The sequence below is a fragment of the Zalophus californianus genome, chromosome 12 (assembly GCF_009762305.2).
Source record: "Zalophus californianus isolate mZalCal1 chromosome 12, mZalCal1.pri.v2, whole genome shotgun sequence".
NCBI lineage: Eukaryota > Metazoa > Chordata > Mammalia > Carnivora > Otariidae > Zalophus > Zalophus californianus.
The window spans coordinates 35,122,844-35,144,104 of record NC_045606.1 but is presented as its reverse complement, the minus strand read 5'-3'; the positions used below and the strand labels follow the sequence as shown (position 1 = coordinate 35,144,104).

Sequence of the window (21,261 nt, the reverse complement as noted above, 5' to 3'; positions counted from 1 at the left end):
TCAAATTGTTTTAGCAAAAAACACCTTCATGATTTGGCCACTGTCCACCTGGCAAGATTCTCCCTCCCTCTATCCCCATGCCAATCTTATATTCTTCTTCTTAAACTCAATTTATTCCATTTTGATTTGAGATCTGCAGTCTTAAGGAATGTCACGATTTTAAAAGATTCTAAATCTTATAAACCAACACCCTTCCTAGCACCCCAAGTGGAGAGAGTTAGGTACTAGAGAGAGGTCCAGAGGCACAATTACTTTCTCCCTGTCAGTAATCAAATTTGTTTTGTTTTCTAGCTCTAAGTGCACAGGGAAGCTCTACCTTTTATTTCCTGAAAGAGATGTCCAAAAATTACTTTGAAATCACTGAAAGTGGCCTGTACAATCAAGGCCCTGATTACATGCAGACACTCTCAAAAGGGTGGGGTAAGGAGTTAGCATTGCTGTTAAAAGCAGGTGAGAAATCAGACTCCTTGAGTTTTGAGGTTTAAAAGGAAAAGTGACCCAACCCTGGAGAGGGAAGGGAGACAAGCGTTTGGGTTGAATGACCCCTGGAAAGTGGCTCAGTATATGAACTGGAAGAGCTGAGCACTAGGAGCAGCCCTTTGATGGAGCCAACCAGTGCAGGAGTGCGGCTGTCTTGCCACAAAGAACCCCAAGGTGCCTACATACTTAAGTTTATTCAACAACAGAACAGCAGTGCTGGACTGGGAAGCACTGGTTTTCAGTTCCATACAGCAAAGAGAAACAGCAGCAGCAATGAAGTGATCAGACCCACTTCAGTTCTAAACCCACTTGATAGAAGATGGTTTGATTAGGGTGTTTCTACAGAGAATTCTCAGTTAATTTGGTGGAGAACAGGAGTTTCAGGAGGAACTTACTATATTTACGGCTAATCCGGTCAAGCTGTGGAGGTAATGCCATTTACAAAGGGTACTGCTTTAAAACCTAATCACCAAGTGCAATAGAGTCTAATTTTTTTTTTTTTAAATAGTGGCCTGTCTCCTCCCTTCAGCATTCAACATTATTTTTAGCTCAGAGGCTCTAACATATTCTTATGACCTTTATTGTTCATTGTTATAATAAATAAAGCACAAAGCCATTAAAATAAAGCAGCTTGTGTGACTTGCAACGTAACGGCTTTTTTCTCCTACCCTCGGAGAAAATGTTAGTTCCTAACTGCATTCTAGAGGATTGTATAAAGTAAACTGTGTTCAGGAAATAACTATTATTTTTTTTTACTATTATTAAAACAAAAATTTGTACTGGAAAAAATGCCTTTACTTCTAGTTCTCCGAACAAGGTCATTTCATACATCTGCCTTTTGTATACACTTTGCTTCATACCTACATTACCTTATCTCCCCCTTCCAACTACCTGGTGAGTTTTCTTCACCCTTACTGAGTTCCAGACTCTTCCCTTGACTTCAGTTACATGTCTATTGTATCCTGATCTTCTTTCTTCAATAATCTAGTGTGCTTAGGTCTCTTTGTAAGAAATATTAGCTTCATTTAATCAAGTATTAGTGCATAACAATTTAAGATCTACTGATAGAATCAGTATGTATGCAAGTGAAAACAAAGTTGGTTTTATTTATTTTTATTAATTAATTTATTTATTTGAGAGTGAGTAAAGCGACAGAAGTTTATTAAACAAGGATACAGAAAAAGCTCTCAGGAGTGAGAAGGGTCCTGACAGTGTTGCCCAAAACAAAGTTGATTTTATTTTTATTTTTAAATTTTTAAAAAAAGATACTATTTATTCATTTGAGAGAGAGAGAAAGACACAGAGAGAGCACAAGCAGAGGGAGAGGGAGAAGCAGGCTTCCTGCTGACCGGGAGCCCCACGTGGGGCTCGATCCCAGGACCCCAGGATCATGACCTGAGCTAAAGGCTGACGCTTAACCGACTGAGCCACCCAGGCATCCACAAAATTGATTTTAAAGACTGACTTCTTAAGAAGAGTATTTGAATTCCGTTCAATAATCATTTATCATGTACTATGGAAAAACTGGTCTCAGAATTTTTATAAAATAACCATTGTTTCACAGAAAATATAATCACTCCCTTTCTTGTCAGATTAGACATAACAGAGGCAGTTTCAGTGCTGAAAAATAGTATTTAAATCTTTATATGGAATTCTTTGAACGAATCTTAGTATATTTTATAGCATTTTTTTCTCATTAATTAGATTTTGTCACTCCTTCTGAGTCTCATAATTCAAAGACTTTGGAAAACCAGGCATAAGGGAGAAAATGACCTCATCAATCGACAAGTTTAGTTGAAAATACTTATGCCAAAAGTATGTATGTGACCATAACCCAAATTAATATGTAAACAATACAGCATTAAATCATACTTTTCCTTCTTGGAATATTATTTTTATGTATTTAGTGATGATGTTCTGCTTAAGCCTTACAGTTGGCCTAGTATTATTTGCTTTAGGCCTCACCCTAAATTTCATAAACTTAAGTGGCCATTAATAGTAGTCAGCTGGTCATCACATTTCCGTCTGGAGGACAATGAGAAAACTCCTAGGTTTTTCTCAGCACCTGGGAACTTTCTCTGTAGTCTTGGCGTTGGTCTTTCTATGGTAGACAACTTTTCAGGTGTTCTCAGTCCCTTATCTTCTATCCAATTTTCTCAAGTTCCTCTGTCTTTCTGAGTTAAAACCCCATTTAGGACTCTTTGAGGAAGTCTTGTTTTTCATTTGAGGTCTCCCTGTCTCTGGCCACCAGAAGTAACTGTGTATACACCATATATACCATTTTCTAGTTCTTCTATTTCTCTTCTCTCCTCATTATCAGGATCATGGTCATATGTAAGGGTATTTTGTCACAGTCCCAGTGATAACCCGTACTTACTAGCCAGGTCGTTCTCTCTCTCGTCCTAGTAAAAACTTATTCGTGGGTATAGAATGAATGACCAATTTTACAATGTTAAGACCTAAGTAAAAACACCCATTGAAAATGTTTGTTTCATCGGACACTTCAGCCATTTTCTGCTCAAGAAGTAATAAATAATATATTGTGCTAATTATTTCTTGCGGTGCATTAACACTTCCAGGCAACTGGTAGGCACACTAGATTTACAACTAAATAAAACTGCATCTTCTTTAACTCTCCTGTATACACCTCTCCTCTCTTGTTTGCATTGACCCTGTCTTGTTTCAAACCCTCATTATCCTCTCATTCTGAAGTTTTCTAAGAAACATTCTGGACATTCTGAAGTTTTCTAAGAAACAGCATTCTTACTTGTCTCCCAATAGTCTCTATTCACTGTCCACACTTTTACCTGAGTGACCTAAGTAAGCATCTTCAGTTCTCACTCTCCTCCTCAGAACTGCTTCTCAGTGTCTCAGGATGAAGTCAGACCTCCCAGCACCCCATAGAAACCCCACCCCGTGCTGACACCAGATTGGGACTTCTGCCTGTGTGGTGTTATCTTGCAGTACACCTTCCTTTGCGCTGGTTGTGCTGCAGAATCTGCAGTCCTTGAACATGCCATGCTATTTCACAGCTCTCCTTCACCTGAAGCCCAAATACCCTTCCTGTTCTGGTCTGTGTGAAGAACATCTTATCAGCTCTCAAGATGCAGCTTGTGCATCAATTCTTTCAGAATGTTTTTCCTTACCCTCTCACAGAGAAAACTGATCTTCTCTTTGATCTCTCCCCTCCCTCACAATGTACCACATGTATGCTGTTCTTTCACAGCATTAGTAATACTTCTTTTTCTTAGTTTTGTATATTGCTGTCTTCGTTTCTAAAATGTAAATTTCAAGAAGGAAGACGGCACCTTATTTCCATATTCTAATATAAAGTAGCACTCAATAAACATTACATAAATAATATGGTTACCAGTTAAAAGCAATAAGTTATTCCTAAGTCTTCTCAGCATCTCTTCTGGGCTGCAAACAAGTACTTCTAAAATCCCACTGTGCACCTCCACATATATGTCCTGTAAGTACCTCAAAGTTCACAATATCCACAACAAATCATTTATTTTCCCCTGAAAGGTAATCTCATATCTGAATTTCCTACATTGACCAATCATCCATCCTTTGACTCAAACTAAAAATTTACCTCCCTATTTTGATCTATCCTTCAGTCTCACCTGCCCAGTCATCAGTTATCTTCATAAAAATATCTCAGATAATGCTACTTTCCTACTTAAAAAATGTATCATATAGCTTATTCTGTTAATAAGATAACTTCAGACAATTTGGCAAAAATCCTCACAATCTGGCAATGCCTACCTTTCCAGCCTCATCTCTTGCAATTTCTCCCATGGACCTTAACATTAAGCATCATAGAAAGGTATAAAGAAACGTAGGTAGGCGAGCAATAGCCAACCATGTCTAATAGAAATATAAATGTTTCTTGGTGCCAGAAGCAAAACAAGAAAGCAAAATCCAATGGTCTTGTCATGTTTAAAGGTGTTGCAGGATAATGGTATTAATCTGTTTATGGAACTCACACATATACACAGACCCATACGTATCAGGAGAATAGGGAAAATGGGTGGGTGTCAAGGGAGCAATGGCAAGCTGTATCTGGCATTCAAGAGACACAATGCACCTGGGGAACAAGAACAATCCATGTGGCTGTTTTTAATTTGGGAAATTCCTAGCACATAGCAGGTACTCAAAAAAATATTTGTTGATTGAATGATGAATGTACAGGGCAAGAATATTTAATCAGATCTCCCTATAAAATATCCTAAGATTATCCATTTCCTTTTGCTCCTGGATAACAGACATAAGCCTTCTCATCATGTGAAAGGGATCCCCCTCATTATCAATTAATAAACTGATATTCTGGTTTACATAGTAGTCTCTTCTTCATGGATTTGAATAACCCTGAGTCAGTGCACAAAATGAATCTCGTGAATATAAAATGCTAACGACCAGTTCGTGGGCAGTGGTATACTGCCCGATATAATACAAGTCTGTAGGGTCTCAGAGCTGTCAGCCAGGCTCTCCCAGCATCACTTTAGCTGCTGATGGGAATACCTACCACATCTCTGTCCTGCAGGTATGCTAAAACCCAATTCCTATCTCACTGCCTTCAGAAGGATTCTGACACCCCCCTGCCCAAACAGATTTAGTTTTCTTGTTTCCCCAACCTGATTTAGTTCTCTTGTTTTTGTACTCTTATCTTTACCCAACTATATTAGTTATCATATAATACTGTAATGACCTGACTGCTTCCCTTCTAGCTTATGTACTTTTTGAGGGCTGGCATCATCATCATCATGTGCTTTGTTCATAATAAGTGCAGAATCACTGAGTGAATTCTTAATCCTGATTTGTAATACCTCAAACTAACTCAATTATATAAAAAGTTAAAAAGTGAAATTAACTTTTATATTAATTTGAAAGAAACAGTTGTCATAAAACACTTCAGGGGATGAAAAATAACTGCAAAGCAATTCCTGTTAAATGAAGGAATTGCTATTAGGAAGGCTAATTAAAATCCATTCTGTTTCCAGGCACATGCCGTTTGATGTCACTCAATCCAATCTAAGTATTAATTACTTCATCTACAAAATGGGATTACTAACACCAATTTCATAGCATTTCCGTAGGATTAATATGTATTTATAGAAATCTCAGTAAAAACAGTTAGACATGCCATTTAATATAAGTAAATCTACAGAGCCACATAATGTCAAGAAATTAACTTGTCTTATCATCCACTGGAAGTTTCCAGGGAAATAAGAAGCTTCCTCTCACTACCGTGTATACATTTCTTTCTTAAGGTATAAAAAGCTAGGTGGTCCACTCCAGGAAAAAGCCCTCCACCCAGCTGTGGGAGGAGGGCTTAAATGTGACCCATGTTTACCCTGCTTATCTTAACTGAAAACAGTCAGTTAGAAACATGGAACCTGTCTGTGATTCCCCGCTGCAAAAACCTTGTGATCCAACATTATCTTTTGAATGCTATTAGAATATATATAGTATAGCTATCTAAGATTCCCCTTACGTTCTTCCGGTTTCATTTCAGTTATTTTTTGTAGCCAATTTTTCCATGTTTGGCAGTCACAAGGCTCATGTGCTTCACCAAGGCACTCCCTAAGGAGGAAAACAGAAAAGAGGCAATTTAAAAAAATTCTTTCTCAACATCAAGGTAATAGATGGAAAGTACTCTTCCAATTTTAAAGTTGAAAAAACTGAGGCACAATGACTAGTGAGAGAAACATTTCAATAGAAGAATTGAAAATGTGATTCCAGAGCTTGGTATCACCAGGTCCAATTTTTTTTTTAATCAGTACATTCATTTACACATTGTTAAACGTTCAAAATAGATTACCTAATACTGGTAATTTAGTTTTGCATGCCAGAAGAGCTGTAATATTTTTATCAGTTAGGGTCTGTCTTCACTAATACTTTAAATTTTTTTTTTAATACTTTAAATTCTTGTACTCAAAGTTTGTTCTCTGGCCGAGTAGCCTTTCCGCCACTCAGGAGCTTGTTAAACATGCCGAAGAGCAGGCCCATAAGACCAACTAATTAGAATCTACATGTTATCAAAATTACCACATGACCCTTCTGCATTTTAAAGTTTGAAAACTACTATTTTATATCACATTCTTTTTAAAAATTTTTTTTTAATTTATATTCAATTTAGTTAACATACAGTGTATTATTAGTTTCAGGGGTAGAATTTAGTGATTCATCAGTTGCATACAACACCCAGTGCTCATTACTTCAAGTTCCCTCCTTAATGCCCATCACCCAGTTACCCCTCCCCTCCAGCAACCCTGTTTGTTCCCTACAGTTGAGTCTCTTATAGTTTGCCTCTTTCTCTTTTTATCTTGTTTTATTCTTCCTTCCCCCATGTTTTTTGTTTCTTAAATTACACGAGTGAAATCATATAGTATTTGTATTTGTCTGACTTATTTCCCTTAGCATAATATGCTCTAGTTTCATCCACATTATTGCAAATGGCAAGATTTCATTCTTTTTGATGGCTAAGTAATATTCCATGGTATCAATATACCACCTCTTCTTTATCCATTCATCTGTCAATGGACATCTGGGCTCTTTCCACAGTTTGGCTGTTGTGGACATTGCTGTTATAAACATTGGGGTGCAGATGCCTCTTTGGATCATTATGTTTTTATCCTTCGGATAAATACCTAATAGTGCAATTGCAGGGTTGTTGGGTAGCTCTATTTTCAACTTTTTGAGGAACCTTCATACTGTTTTCCAGAGTGGCTGCACCAGCTTGCATTTCCACCAACAGTGTAAGAGGGTTCCCCTTTCTCTGCATCCTGGCCAACATCTGTCGTTTCCTGAGTTGTTAATTTTAGCCATTCTGACTGGTGTGAGGTGGTATCTCATTGTCATTTTGATTTGTATTTCCCTGAGTGATGTTGAGCATTTTTCATGTGTTTATTGGTCATCTGTATGTCTTCTTTGGAGAAATGTCTGTTCATGTCTCCTGCCCATTTCTTGACAATTTTTTGTTTTTTGGGTGTTGAGTTCAATAAATTCTTTATAAATTTTGGATATTAGCCCTTTATCTGATAAGACATTTGCAAATATCTTCTCCCATTCCGTAGGTTGCCTTTTAGTTTTGTTGACCAAAATTTCCTTTGCTGTGCAAAAGCTTTTTATCTTGATGAAGTCCCAACAGTTCATTTTTGCTTTTGTTTTCCTTGCCTTTGGAGATGTATCTACAAGAAGTTGCTGCAGCTGAGGTCAAAGAGGTTGCTGCCCTGTGTTCTCCTCTAGGATTTTGATGGATTCCTGTCTCACATTTAGGTCTTTCATCCATTTTGAATTTTTTTGTGTGTATGGTGTAAGAAAGTGGTCCAATTTCACTTTTCTGCATGTGGCTATCCAATCTTCCCAACACCATTTGTTGGAGAGACTTTTTTTCCACTGGATAATTTTTCCTGCTTTGTCAACGATTAGTTGACCACAGAGTTGATGGTCCATTTCTGGGTTCTCTATTCTGTTCCATTGATCTATGTGTCTGTTTTTGTGCCAGTACCATCCTGTCTTGATAATTACAGCTTTGTAACAGAACTTGAAGTCCGGAATTGTGATGCCACTAGCTTTGACTTTTTCAACATTCCTTTGGCTATTTGAGGTCTTTTTTCTGGCTCCATACACATTTTAGGATTGTTTGTTCCAGCTCTGTGAGAAATGCTGGTGGTATTTTGATAGGGATTTCAGTGAATGTGTAGATTGCTTTGGGTAGCATAGACATTTTAACAATATTTGGTCTTCCAATCCATGAGTATGGAATGTTTTCCCATTTCTTTGTGTCTTCCTCAATTTCTTTCATTAAGTGTTCTATAGTTTTTTTTTCTTTTTCGAAGATTTTTATTTATTTATTGAGAGAGAGAGAGAGAATGGTAGAGAGAGAGCATGAGAGGGAAGAAGGTCAGAGGGAGAAGCAGACTCCCCGCTGAGCAGGGAGCCCGATGCGGGACTCGATCCTGGGACTCCAGGATCATGACCTGAGCCGAAGGCAGTCGCTTAACCAACTGAGCCACCCAGGCACCCCAAGTGTTCTATAATTTTCTGAGTACAGATCTTTTACCTCTTTGATTAGGTTCTATTCCTAGGAACCTAATGGTTTTTGTGCAATTGTAAATGGGATCGATTCCTTGATTTCTCTTTCTGCTGTTTCACTGTTAGTGTACAGGAATGCGACAAGCTTCTGTGTGTTGATTTTATATCCTGAAACTTTGCTGAATTCCTGTATCAGTTCTAGAAATTTTTTGCTGGGGTCTTTTGGGTTTTCTACATAGAGTATCATGTCATCTGTGAAGAGTGAAATTTGACTTCTTTACCGATTTGGATGCCTTTTATTTCTTTTTGCTGTCTGATTGCTGAGGCTAAGACTTCCATTACAATGATGAACAGCTGTGAAGACAGTGGACATCCCTGTTGTGTTCCTCATCTTAGGGGAAAAGCTCTCAGTTTCTCCCCTCTGAGGATGATATTCATTGTGGGTCTTTCTTATATGGCTTTTATGATGTTGAGGAATGCTCCCTCTTTCCCTACATGGTAGGGGATTTTTATCAAGAAAGGATGCTATACTTTGTCAAATGCTTTTGCTCATATGGTTCATATCCTTTCTTTTAGTAATGTGGTGTATCACACTGACTGATTGTAAATGTTGAACCACCCCTGCAGCCCAGGAATAAATCCCACTTGGTTGTGGTGAATCATCTTTTTAATGTACTGTTGGACCCTATTAGCTAGTATCTTGGTGAGAATTTCTATATCCATGTTCATCAGGGATATTGGTCTGTAAAATTCTCCTGTTTAGTGGTGTCTTTGTCTGGTTTTGGGAACAAGGTAATGCTGGCCTCATAGAATGAGTTTGGAAGTTTTCCTTCCATTTCTATTTTTTGGAACAGCTTCAGAAGAATAAGTATTAATTCTTCTTTAAATGTTTGGTAGAATTCCCCTGGGAAGCCATCTGGCCTTGGACTCTTGTTTGTTGGGAGATTTTTGATTACCAATTCAATTTCTTTGCTGGTTATGGGTCTGTTCAGGTTTTCTATTTCTTCCTGTTTCAGTTGTGGTAGTTTATGTTTCTAGGAATGTATTAATTTCCTCTGGATTGCCTAATTTGTTGGCATATAATTGCTCATAATATTTTAATTGTTGATATTTCTGCAGTGTTGGTTGTGATCTCTCCTGTTTCTTTCATGATTTTATTTTTTAAATTCTATTTATTTATTTGACAGAGAGAGACACAGTGAGAGAGGGAACACAAGCAGGCGGAGTGGGAGAGGGAGAAGCAGGCTTCCCTCTGAGCAGGGAGCCTGATGCCGGGCTTGATTCCAGGGCCCTGGGATCATGACCTGAGCCGAAAGCAGATGCTTAACGACTGAGCCACCCAGGTGCCCCAAGATTTTATTAATCTTATTAATCCTTTCAAAGAACAAGCTCCTAGTTTTGTGGATGTGTTCTACTGTTTTTTTGATTTCTGTATCATTGATTTCTCCTCTAATCTTTAGTATTTCTCTTCTCCTGCTGGGTTTAGGCTTTATTTGCTGTTCTTTTCCCAGCTCCTTTAGGTGTAAGGTTAGGTTGTGTATTTGAGACTTTTCTTGATTCTTGAGGAAGGCCTGTATTGCCATATACTTCCCTCTTAGGACTGCCTTTCCTGCATCCCAAAGATTTTGAACTGTTGTGTTTTCATTTTCATTTGCTTCCACATTTTTTTTTAAATTCTTTAATTTCCTAGTTGACCCATTCATTCTTTAGTAGAATGTTTTTTAATCTCCATGTATTTGTGGTCCTTCCAAATTTTTCCTTGTGGTTGACTTCAATTTTCATAGCATTGTGGTCTGAAGATAGGCATGGTATGATTTCAATCTTTTTTTATTGGTTGAGACCTGATTTGTGACCCAGTATGTGATGTATTCTGGAGAATGCCCCACATGAACTTGAAAAGAATATGTATTCTGCTGCTTTAGGGTGAAATGCTCTGAATATATCTGTTAAGTCCATCTGGTCCAGTGTGTCATTCAAAGCCTTGTTTCCTTGCTCATCTTCTGCTTAGATGACCTGTCCACTGCTGTGAGTGGGGTGCTAAAGTCCCCTACTATTATTTTATTATTATCAGTGAGTTTCTTTGTTATTAATTGATTTATATATTTGGCTGCTCCCAAGTTAGGGGCATAAATATTTACAACTGTTAGATCTTCCTGTGGGATAGATCCCTTTATTATGATATAGTGTCCTTCTTCATCTCTTATTACAGTCTTTGGGTTAAAATCTAGTTTGAATGGTATAAGGAAGGCTACTCTACCTTTCTTTTGATTACATCACATTCTTGTTGTTACTTTCACCTTAAAATCCCCAAGTAACAGGGCAATCTAATTTACTTTTGAGTTTGCTGAATCCCAATTTTCTGTTTCACTGGAATTTGGCAAAGTTGGATTTAAATAATAAAAAACATATCAATTTATCATTTGTAACTTGATTTTACATTCTTTCTATAGCGATATAAAAATCAAACATTAAAAAGGGCTAAGGCTTTTACAAATTACTTCTTTTAATTCAATATGATGGTATATTCTGCAGTACAAAGGAAATTTTAGAGTAAATAACAAAATATCATTTTGGGGGGGGAGAAAAACCCAATCTGTAGGTGCTGTCATCATTATCACCATCATGATGTGTTATTTTATATATTTTTATTTTTATTTTTTTAAGGAATTTTTATTTATTTGACAGAGAGAGAGAGAGCATGAGAAGGGGGAGTGGCAGGCAGAGGGAGAGGCAGGCTTCCTGCTGAGCAGAGAGCCTGATGTGGGGCTCGATTCCAGGACACTAAGATCATGACCTGAGCCAAAGGCAGATGCTCAACCGACTGAGCCACTCAGGCACTCCATGATGTGTTATTTTAAACAAAGATCTTATTTGCAAAGTTTAAGTCTGTTAAGACACCTGCTGATGCAGGTAGTCTTACAAACTAAGAAGTAATATTTTACTGTATTAAGAATGTAACAGGGTACCTGGGTGGCTCAGTTGGTTAAGTATCTGCCTTTGGCTCAGGTCATGATTTTGGGGTCCTGGGATCAAGCCCTGTGTTGGGCTCCCTGCTCAGTGGGATGTCTGCTTCTCCCTCTCCCCACCACTTGTGCTCTCTCTCTCTGATAAATAAATAAAATCTTTTTTTAAAAAAAGAATATAACAATTCTACTTCAAGGCCATTAAAATAGCTACTATCAAAAAACTGGACAACAACAAGTCTTGGGAAGGATGTGGAGAAACTGGAATCCTTATGCAGTGCTGGTAGGAATCTAAAATGATGCAGTTTCTATGGAAAACAGTTTGGTAATTCTTCAATATATAAAACAGAATTATTACATGATCTATCAATTCCACTCCTAGGGATGTACCTAAAAGAATTGAAAGCAATAACAAACTTTCTCACCAATGTTCACAACAGTATTATTCACGATAGCCAGAATATGGTTAACAACCCCTGGGTCCATCAGTAATGAGCAGATAAATAAAATGTGGTATATATACACACAATGGAATATTAGTAGGCCATAAAAAGGAATGAAATTCTGATTTATGCTACAACATGGATGCATCTTGACACATTATGCTAAATGTAATAAGTCAGACAAAATATCGTATGGTTCCACTTACATTAAATATCCAGAACAGGGAATTCACAGAGACAAAAAGTAGAATGGTGGTTACCAGTGGCTAAGGGGCAAGGGAGGATGGGGAGTTATTGCTGAATGGTTAGAGTTTCTGTTTGGTATGAGGTAAAAGTTCTATAAATGGATAGGAAATGGTTGCACAACATTAGGAATGTACTTAATACCACTGAATTATATACTTAAAAATGTTCTGAAGAAAAAAAAAACAATTATCTGGAAGGTAATTTAGTTTGCTTCAATTCCTGACATTACCGAATCTGGCATTTTGAAAATCTTTTTCATAACTGAGGTTTTATAATGTTTCTTAGTAACTTAGTGTTAATAGTCATTCAAAAAATACTGAGTTGATTAAAAATGGGAGTTAAAAAAATGGAAGTAGATATATTACATTCCCTTTAGTACATATTAAAATAAACTCTGCTTCCCAGAAATGTAAGGGATAGATGTGATAACTGTTAACTTTAATTTGGCACATACACTAGCATACACCAGGGTAAAAAATATGCCACAGATCTAGGAACCGTGTTTCCATATGGTGCTTGAGAATACATGTAGGAATACAGAACCTAGATTTCTTATGACTTATTGAAAAAAATTTAGGTGTAAAATAGACTTCTATATCTGCAGTACCTAAAACAAATGAAGTCAGTGAAATAAATTATTTCCATTAATTTTAAGAGTTTTCCCCCTGAAGATTAAACAGCACATTGAATATTTTTTCCCTACTAGAATCAATACCAAGTATGACTGGCTCTGGTGTTAGGACATTTTCTGACAGAACTGAGAAAATACTCGGGGCGGGAGGCGGTGGAGAGGAAAGCCCAATGTTTTCAAACGGAGTCTGAAAAAATAAATGCTATTTCTTCAAAAGGCCCTAATCGTTTATTGGTATGCTTGGTCTCTGAGGCTGTGTTGCATTACACAGCAACAGATTTTCTTTTCCAGAACCTCACAGGAGGACATAGACCTGCTGCTTCCTCACGTGCTAGCCCAATCAGTAGGATCACTTCTGACGGTTATAACTCGATGGCAGTTTCCAATGCAATGCTAAGAGTGGGTATAAAAAGGAGAGGCTTTTTATATAAAAAATAAGTTAGAGCAAGGACTATAAATTAAAAAGAGAGCTAGAGGTTGCCTTTTAAAACTAAGGTATTTGGGAAAATAAGCCCAACTACTTTAAAGTATGGTAATAACAATGCTACCAGACATTATGTGACTGATAATCTGAATTATGTCAAGTGTAGGGAGAGATGTTATTCTGAGACAAGTAATAAAGAGACTGGAATGTTCTGTAGATACTGTAAAGCTAAATTCCTGAACAAAGTTTTAACCAAGACACAGATGACTGGTGACAAGAATTCTGAGAGACCTGGTGCCTGTTGTTGAGACTGTACCTCAAAATGTCACTAAAAACAAGGGAACTGGAAAAAGAATTTTGCCACACAGTCAACTGAAATTTAGACACACCAATACAGTGGGTTCACTAAGGGGAAAAAGTGCTTCGTTATAAAGGAAAAAAAAAGATTATCTAATATAAAATCCTTAACCCTGTCCAAATATCATGATTAACTAATATCAAGAGATTAAAGGAATGGCTCTTCCCTTGAAAATTTGTGACTATGCACAACCACTGGCAGAAATATACAGTGGCTCTAAAGGATTCTGGAAAAGGAAAAACGTTCTAAAGTTTCATAACCTGATGGGAAATTCCTACCAAGAAGTTGACAATTTCTGCACTCCTGGGTATTTACCCCAAAGATAGAAATATAATGATCCAAAGGGGTACCTGCACTCCAATGTTTATAGGAGCAATGTCCACAATAGCCAAACTATGGAAAGAGCCCAGATGTCCATAGACAGATGAATGGATAAGAAAGATGTGGGGCACACACACACACACACACACACACACACACACACACACACTACTAAACTACTACTCAGCCATCAAAAAAATGAAATCTTGCCATTTGCAACGATGTGAATGGAACTAGAGGATACTATGCTAAGCAAAAAAGTCAATCAGAGAACGGCAATTATCATATGATCTCACTCAGATGTGGGATTTAAGAAATAAAACAGGATCATAGGGGAAGAGAGGAAAAAATAAAACAAAACAAAATCAGAGAGGGAGACAAACCATAAGAGACTCTTAATCACAGGAAACAAACTGAGGGTTGCTCAGTTTGGAGGGGAGGTGGGTGGGAGGATTGGGTAACTGGGTGATGGACATTAAGAAGGGCACGTGATGTAAAGAACCCTGGGTATTATATAAGACTGATGAATCACTGACCTCTACACTGAAACTAATAATACATTATATGTTAATCAGTTGAATTAAAAAAATAAGTAGGTGGGAAAAATTTATTATAAAATGTTATAAAATATTTTGAAAGCATGATCTGAAACACTTAATTTATGCAAGCTTTTAATTAAAATTTTTTTTCTTAGAGTGCCTGGGTGGCTTAGTCAGTTAAGTGTCTGCCTTTGGCTCGAGTCATAATCCCAGGGTCCTGAGATTGAGCCCCACATTGGGCTCTCTGCTCAGCAAGAAGCCTGCTTCTCCCTCTCCCTGCCTCTCCCCACTACTTGTGTTCTTTCTCTAATAAAGAGATAAAATCTTAAAAAAAAAAAAAGGTTTTTTTTTTTGTTTTCAAACTTTTTGGGATAAATTGGACATATAACACGGTGTGAATTTAAAGTATACACGTGTGCCAGTTTGATACATTTATGCACTGTAACAGGATTGCCATTGTAACAATTTTTATCACATTACATGTTTATAGTACAGTAAAAAATAAAGGTAACGCCTCCCTCTTAAAAAAAATGTTGACAATTTCAGTTCACCACCATTTTAGAACTTTATTAATGACCCATCCTAAGTAGAAATCCTCATTTTGATTCCCCTCCTTTAGGCAACTTTCTCCCTTAATGGAGAAATTAAGAATTATAATTTAAAAAAACCAAAATTTTTGGGGTGCCTGGATGGCTCAGTCAGTTAAGCATCCGACTCTTGATTTTGGCTCAGGTCATGAACTCAAGAGTTGTGAGACTGAGCCCCACATCTGGCTCCTTACTGTGTGTGTAGCCTGCTTAAGATTCTCCTCCTTTCCCTCTCCCCTCTCCCTGCCTCTCTCTTTCTAAACAAACAAGAATATTTTTGAGTATATCAGGCAGTGTTGTAATTCTTACATGTACCAACTTATTTATTTATTTATTTAACAGAGAGAGACACAGTGAGAGAGGGAACACAAGCAGGGGGAGTGGGAGAGGGAGAAGCAGGCTTCCCGCAGAGTAGAGAGCCTAATGGCGGGGCTCGATTCCAGGACCCTGGGATCATGACCTGAGCCGAAGGCAGACGCTTAACGACTGAGCCACCCAGGTGCCCTGTACCAACTCATTTAATCCACATAACAATTCTTTGAAATTGGTACTATTATCCCCATTTTACATGCATGGAGAGGCTCAGTACTCTGCCAAAGGTCACACAGATAGCAAGCAGATGAGCTGAGATTTGAAGCCAAGTAGTTTGGCTTTGGAACTAGTACATTTTGTGCTGATTGCATCAGTTACAAAGGCTTCAACTGTATTACTGTATTATAAGAGAGGATGCTTATTTATCATCAAGTCACACAGCTAGTTAGTGGCAGTTAAGTCTCAAAGGTTGGCCCTGTGTCTCTGCTTAATGTCAATCACCTGCTCCACTAAAACTTGATAAATTGAACTTTCAGCAGTATTTATTAGATGAGTATGATACTTTGTATAGAGTAGACATGATATTTAAACAGGGTCTTATGATCAATTTCTATCAAATAAATATCATGTTTCATTTCTGGGCCTAGGGACAAGCTGGAGAATAGGTTCTGCTTGTTGGCAGGGCTCTGATACTTAAATAGCTAAATATTGCCAGTCTGGAAAAATCTTTTTCCAGAACCAGGGCTATTAAGCTAAGAAATTGAGACTCTAATTTTGCAAGCGAAGATGAGACTCAACTATTAGGGCCCACAAACAAGAACAACATTTATTTTGCCCAGGGGACTCTTAAAGAGTCCACTGTCTGTGAAGTCTGTGGAGGAGATGAAGCATGAAACTATGCTTTAATTCAATCAAGATTCATGATCCTAACAGGAGAGTAGGTTTTATCAAAATCCTTATTGTGGGTATTGGAGGAAAACAGAACAAGTTGATGACAATATTAATGTACTAATGCACATCACTTGTGAAACTTCCCAAAATACCTGACAAGTCTGCACATCGTACTCTGATTCACTGGAAACTTCAGTGGACTAGAAACCCGATGCTGTGATTTCTCATCAGTTGTATCCCTATAATCCAAATCTTACTGGGTTCAATTTGTTTCATGGTGATGGTGACACTATTAAAAGGTTTCTTTGCATAGTTCAGTAAATAAATGTTCCACAGCTGGGTGATATATTAAAAACCACACAATATTATTGTTTAGAATATTCATGCCAGTCAATTTTATTGAGTAACTCTTATATTTGACTGTCTATGGATTTAGAAGAGATGAATTCCATTTAAGTCTCTCCATTTCCAGTGGCAACGCTAGAGATTAAAGGGACTGAGGACACTATGAGGCGAAACAGGAGAGAAATGACCACTATACATAAGGTTAAATTTGAGTTCTCTTCATAGATTAGAATTTGGGTGGTATTAAGAAGTATTTTTGACAACAAATCTTTATTTTTTATTTTTAAAAAGATTTTATTTATTTTAGAGAGAGTGCAAACAAGGGGTGGGGCAGAGGGAAAGGGACAAGCAGACTCTGCACTAAGTGCAGAGTCTGATGTGGGGCTTGATCCCAGGACCCTGAGATCATGACCTGAGCAAAAATCAAGAGTCAAACGCTTAACCAACTGAGCCACCTAAGCAGCCCCAAGAACAAATCTTTAAAGGGGCGCCTGGGTGGCTCAGTTGGTTAAGCGACTGCCTTCGGCTCGGGTCATGATCCTGGAGTCCCGGGATCGAGTCCCACATCGGGCTCCCTGCTCAGCGGGGAGTCTGCTTCTCCCTCTGACCCTCTTCCCTCTCGTGCTATCTCTCGTTCTCTCTCTCTCTCAAATAAATAAATAAAATCTTAAAAAAAAAAAAATTAAAAAAAAAAAAGTTGCCTCAGAAAAGAACGACTGCTGTTTGTTCAGAGGGCACAGATGTTACACAGTAGCATATTCTATTTAATTAAAACAGAGGGGAGATGGTCATTGGCTCAAGTTATGAACACTGTCCAGGGACAATATAGTCAAATCAGACAAAATATAATTATATAGGCTAGGGGGAGAAAACATTCTAGGTTCAGTTAATAAGGGCACAGAAGTGGTGGGTGAACAAGTTACAAGAGAAAGGGCTATAGGGGCGCCTGGGTGGCTCAGTCGTTAAGCGTCTGTCTTTGGCTCAGGTCATGTTCCCAGAGTCCTGGGATCGAGCCCCACATCGGGCTTCCTGCTCCATGGGAAGCCTGCTTCTCCCTCTCCCACTCCCCCTGCTTGTGTTCTCTCTCTCACCCTCTCTTTCAAATAAATAAATAAAATCTTTAAAAAAAAAAAAAAAGAAAGGGCTATACTGTGGTGGGAAGGGGAATGTCTACTCCTACCTTACATCCCATCAATAAATATGTTCAGTTATATCCAGGCACACATCGCACACAGCTCTTAAAAAGAAGGAACTATTATTGCCTTTTCTTGTGTTTTTTTGTAATCATCTTTAGAGAATATTTCTGAGCTTTCTGGAGAAAGAAAGAAGCAACACCCAGAATCATATGCCTTTATTTTATGAAGATATCTCTTATAAAGCTTCCTTTTGCATACAGATTTTGCCTCTCTTTGAAATAGTAGATAAGGGCAGTAGAATTCCTAGAATTTCTTTTTTTTTTAATTTTTAGAAATTTGATTATAGGCAAAGCTCTTATACTACACGAATAAGAGTAGGAAGATAAGAATGTAAAAACAGAGACTGCAAATTAATGCCTAGAGAGTTGAAGCAGGCAATGTAAAAATCCTAGAATAGGATTTAGAATTAGAACTAGAATTGTTATGTCCAGTAAATGATGTTTCTATTTGCTAAGCTCTCTACTACCCTTGTGAACAGGAGAAAGAGTAAATAATTACCAAATGTGACCTTGAATCCATGTGGCCATTCACAGATCCCCTGAAATGGGATAAAATTCAAAAGAGGGCCTGTGGTCTTGATATATTGTCTCCATTGAATCTTGAGTATAATCAGCCCGATATTTTGGGGTGTGAGAAAGAATAAGTGAATATATTTCTCCAAACACTGGTCTAGAAATGTATATTTATAGCACCATATATGTTTATAGACTCATTCATATAGCTTTTAGAGTCTAACCTATATTGGTAGTTTTTCCACCAGTTTTGTCATGTTTAGTCAAATCAAACTTACTACTTGTAACGTACAAAGGTGGGGAAGAATACCTTTGAATTGATTATAGCCACATGCCTTATAGTAATAAGTGAAAAGTGAAAAAAAGTGAAAGCTCATCTGTAGTAAAAACTAGTAAAAGCCAGACACAGAAACCAGAGCTTAAGAAGACAATGCTAATCACAGGTTCTTCTTTAAAACTTTATTATTCTCTGATCTTAGCAAATGCTTTCTTCTCCTTATCTTCTAAGTGTTTTACTAATTTATATTTATATTTATATTTTCCATTTTTGTAGCTTCTCCACCAATCCTCTTAAATTAGCCTTTTTCAATCAGGATGTTTACATGAACAGAGAACTCAGAAATCGATTTATGTGATAACTTTTCTAAATTTTCCCAAGGATAATACACGATTAGTACCATTACTTTTTAGACTTCTTAAATTTATTTTTTTATTTTTTGAAGATTTTATTCATTTATTTGAGAGAGAGCTAGAGAGAGTTCGTGCAGGGTGAAGGGCAGAGGGAGAAGCAGACTCCCCGCTGAGCAGGGAGCCCCAGGCAGGGCTGGACCTGGGGACTCCGGGATCATAAGGGTAGTGGAAGGCAGATGCTTAACTGACTGAGCCACTCAGGCACCCCCTTTCACGCTTTTTTTTTAAATAAAGATTTTATTTCTTTATCTGAGAGAAAATGAGAGAGAGAGAGCGCACACGCACAAGCGGGGGGGGAGGGGCACAAGCCGACTCCCCATTGAGTGTGGAGCCTATGACATAGGACTCCATCCCAGGACCCTGAGATTGTGACTTGAGCCAAAGTTAGTCACTGAACTGACTGAGCCGCCGAGGCACCTCTGATTAGTACCATTTTAGATGCACAGGGTGCACACAGTGGGGTACCTTAGGGCACATGAGCTTAAGTTTTTGAAGAAACTCCACACTAACTCAAAAGAGGAAGCTCCTTTATTTTTTTTTACTGTAGTATTCTTACGTTATAGCAAAGTGGGTTCATATTCCTCTAAGGACTATTTATTTATGAAAAATTAAGCTTAAGTGTGTATTCATTAACTCACTTGTCACTCCTGAGCTGGATCCTGAACTCTTCTAGTGAGGTAGTGAGGTGGAGTTAAGAAACTAAAAATTATGAATCTGTTGTGTAAATGTTTTGAAAAATTACTATAAGGCATGTGGATATAATCTATTACTCAATATTCTGTTGCTATTTTCCTTGCTGAGTCTGATTTAGCCATCAAAGTAGCCAATATGATTTTCCTTTCATTAATCACTTCATTCAAGCACTTAGCACAGGAGTCTAGCAAACTTTTTCTGTAAAGAACCAAATGGTAAATATTTTGGATTTTATAGGCCATATGGTTTCTGTCGGAACTATGTAATGCTGCCATGGCCTGAAAGCAGTCACAGAAAATAAACTGGCACGAATGGGTGTGGCTGTGTTCGAATAAAAATTGGTGGGGACAGTAGTTTTCTGACACCTGACCTAGAGGGTTCAGTGCTATACACAGACTGGCAATTCAAGAAATATTTTTAGCTAATGATAATGATAATGAGGGTAAGAAATAGACCTTTCAGGGTAGGAATATTTCCATAACTATGCCTTTTTACTATTTAGCAGTGCTATAATTTGACTTTGGTTTCTGATAAGTAAATAAGTAGAGTCTTATATCCATCTAAAGTATACCCTTGCATACGTGATAAATCTGGAAATGAGAAAAAAGGAGAACAAATACTATTTCTTTTTCTGATCATTTAATTACCTAAATAAACAACAACAGCTAATTATCATTGAATCTACTCTGAATAATGCAGAATGCTGATAGTCAGACATATAGTTAAATGCTGATGTCAGACATATAGTTAAAAAACACAAGACACACAAAGTGATTCTTAACTAGGACTGTGCATTAGAACCACCTACAAGCTTCTTTTTTGGGGCCCTATTCCAAAACCTACGAAATCAAAATCTTATTTGTTGGGGCCTATGATGAAAATTTGGGAAAACGGGTCTTAGTTAATTCTGGGCATCCATGGTTAAGAATCACTGCCGGAGCCTTCAATTTTAAGAAAAAAAGTATAAAGTTCTAAACATGTTCTAATCTATTCTCAGCAATTTGTTACTAGAGTTTAAGTGCATGGGCTCTAATCCCATTTCTGCCATTTCCTAGCTGCATAACCCTGGGAAACTTCTCTATGCCTGAGTTTCTTTATCTGTAAAATGGGTATAATAATAACACTCAACTCACAGCATTATTGGGAGAATTCAATATGTGAAAATATCTGGCATACAAATTTGGTACAAATCAAGCACACAGTAAATATAAACTATGACTACTCATCACATATTTTTTAAATTAATAAGAATGACGTGAAATATACTACACTCCAAAGGCCTAATTCAAGATGCAAAGTCTCTTTAAAAACTGTTAGAAAGGTGATTAGGCTGATTCCAACTTGTCTTATACTGACCAACAGAAGAGGTGTCCTTTTCCACAGTCCACAGCAGGAGCTCTGAGCAAGGGAAAGTTGAGTGTGTCAGACCCAGATGTATGTGACCCTTGTTTTGTAAGTCTGACTGCTCTTTCACAGCCTGGAGTAGGACACCACTTAATGGCAGGATTATTTTCAACAAAGGCCTGTTGAAACAGCAATAATAAAACACAACAGAACTATTTTAACTCTTAATTCCGAGTGATCCCATGT

General features: G+C 37.6%; 1 protein-coding gene across 1 annotated transcript in view; it reads right to left on the bottom strand.

Annotated features, from left to right (window-relative positions):
• ANKIB1 (ankyrin repeat and IBR domain containing 1) overlaps nucleotides 1-21,261 on the bottom strand; it is a 143,487-nt gene that overhangs the window by 22,171 nt on the left and 100,055 nt on the right. Inside the window, 2 exon segments of the mRNA XM_027573148.2 lie at nucleotides 5,978-6,066; nucleotides 21,028-21,194. Of these exon segments, the coding sequence (XP_027428949.2) occupies nucleotides 5,978-6,066; nucleotides 21,028-21,194 (256 nt within the window).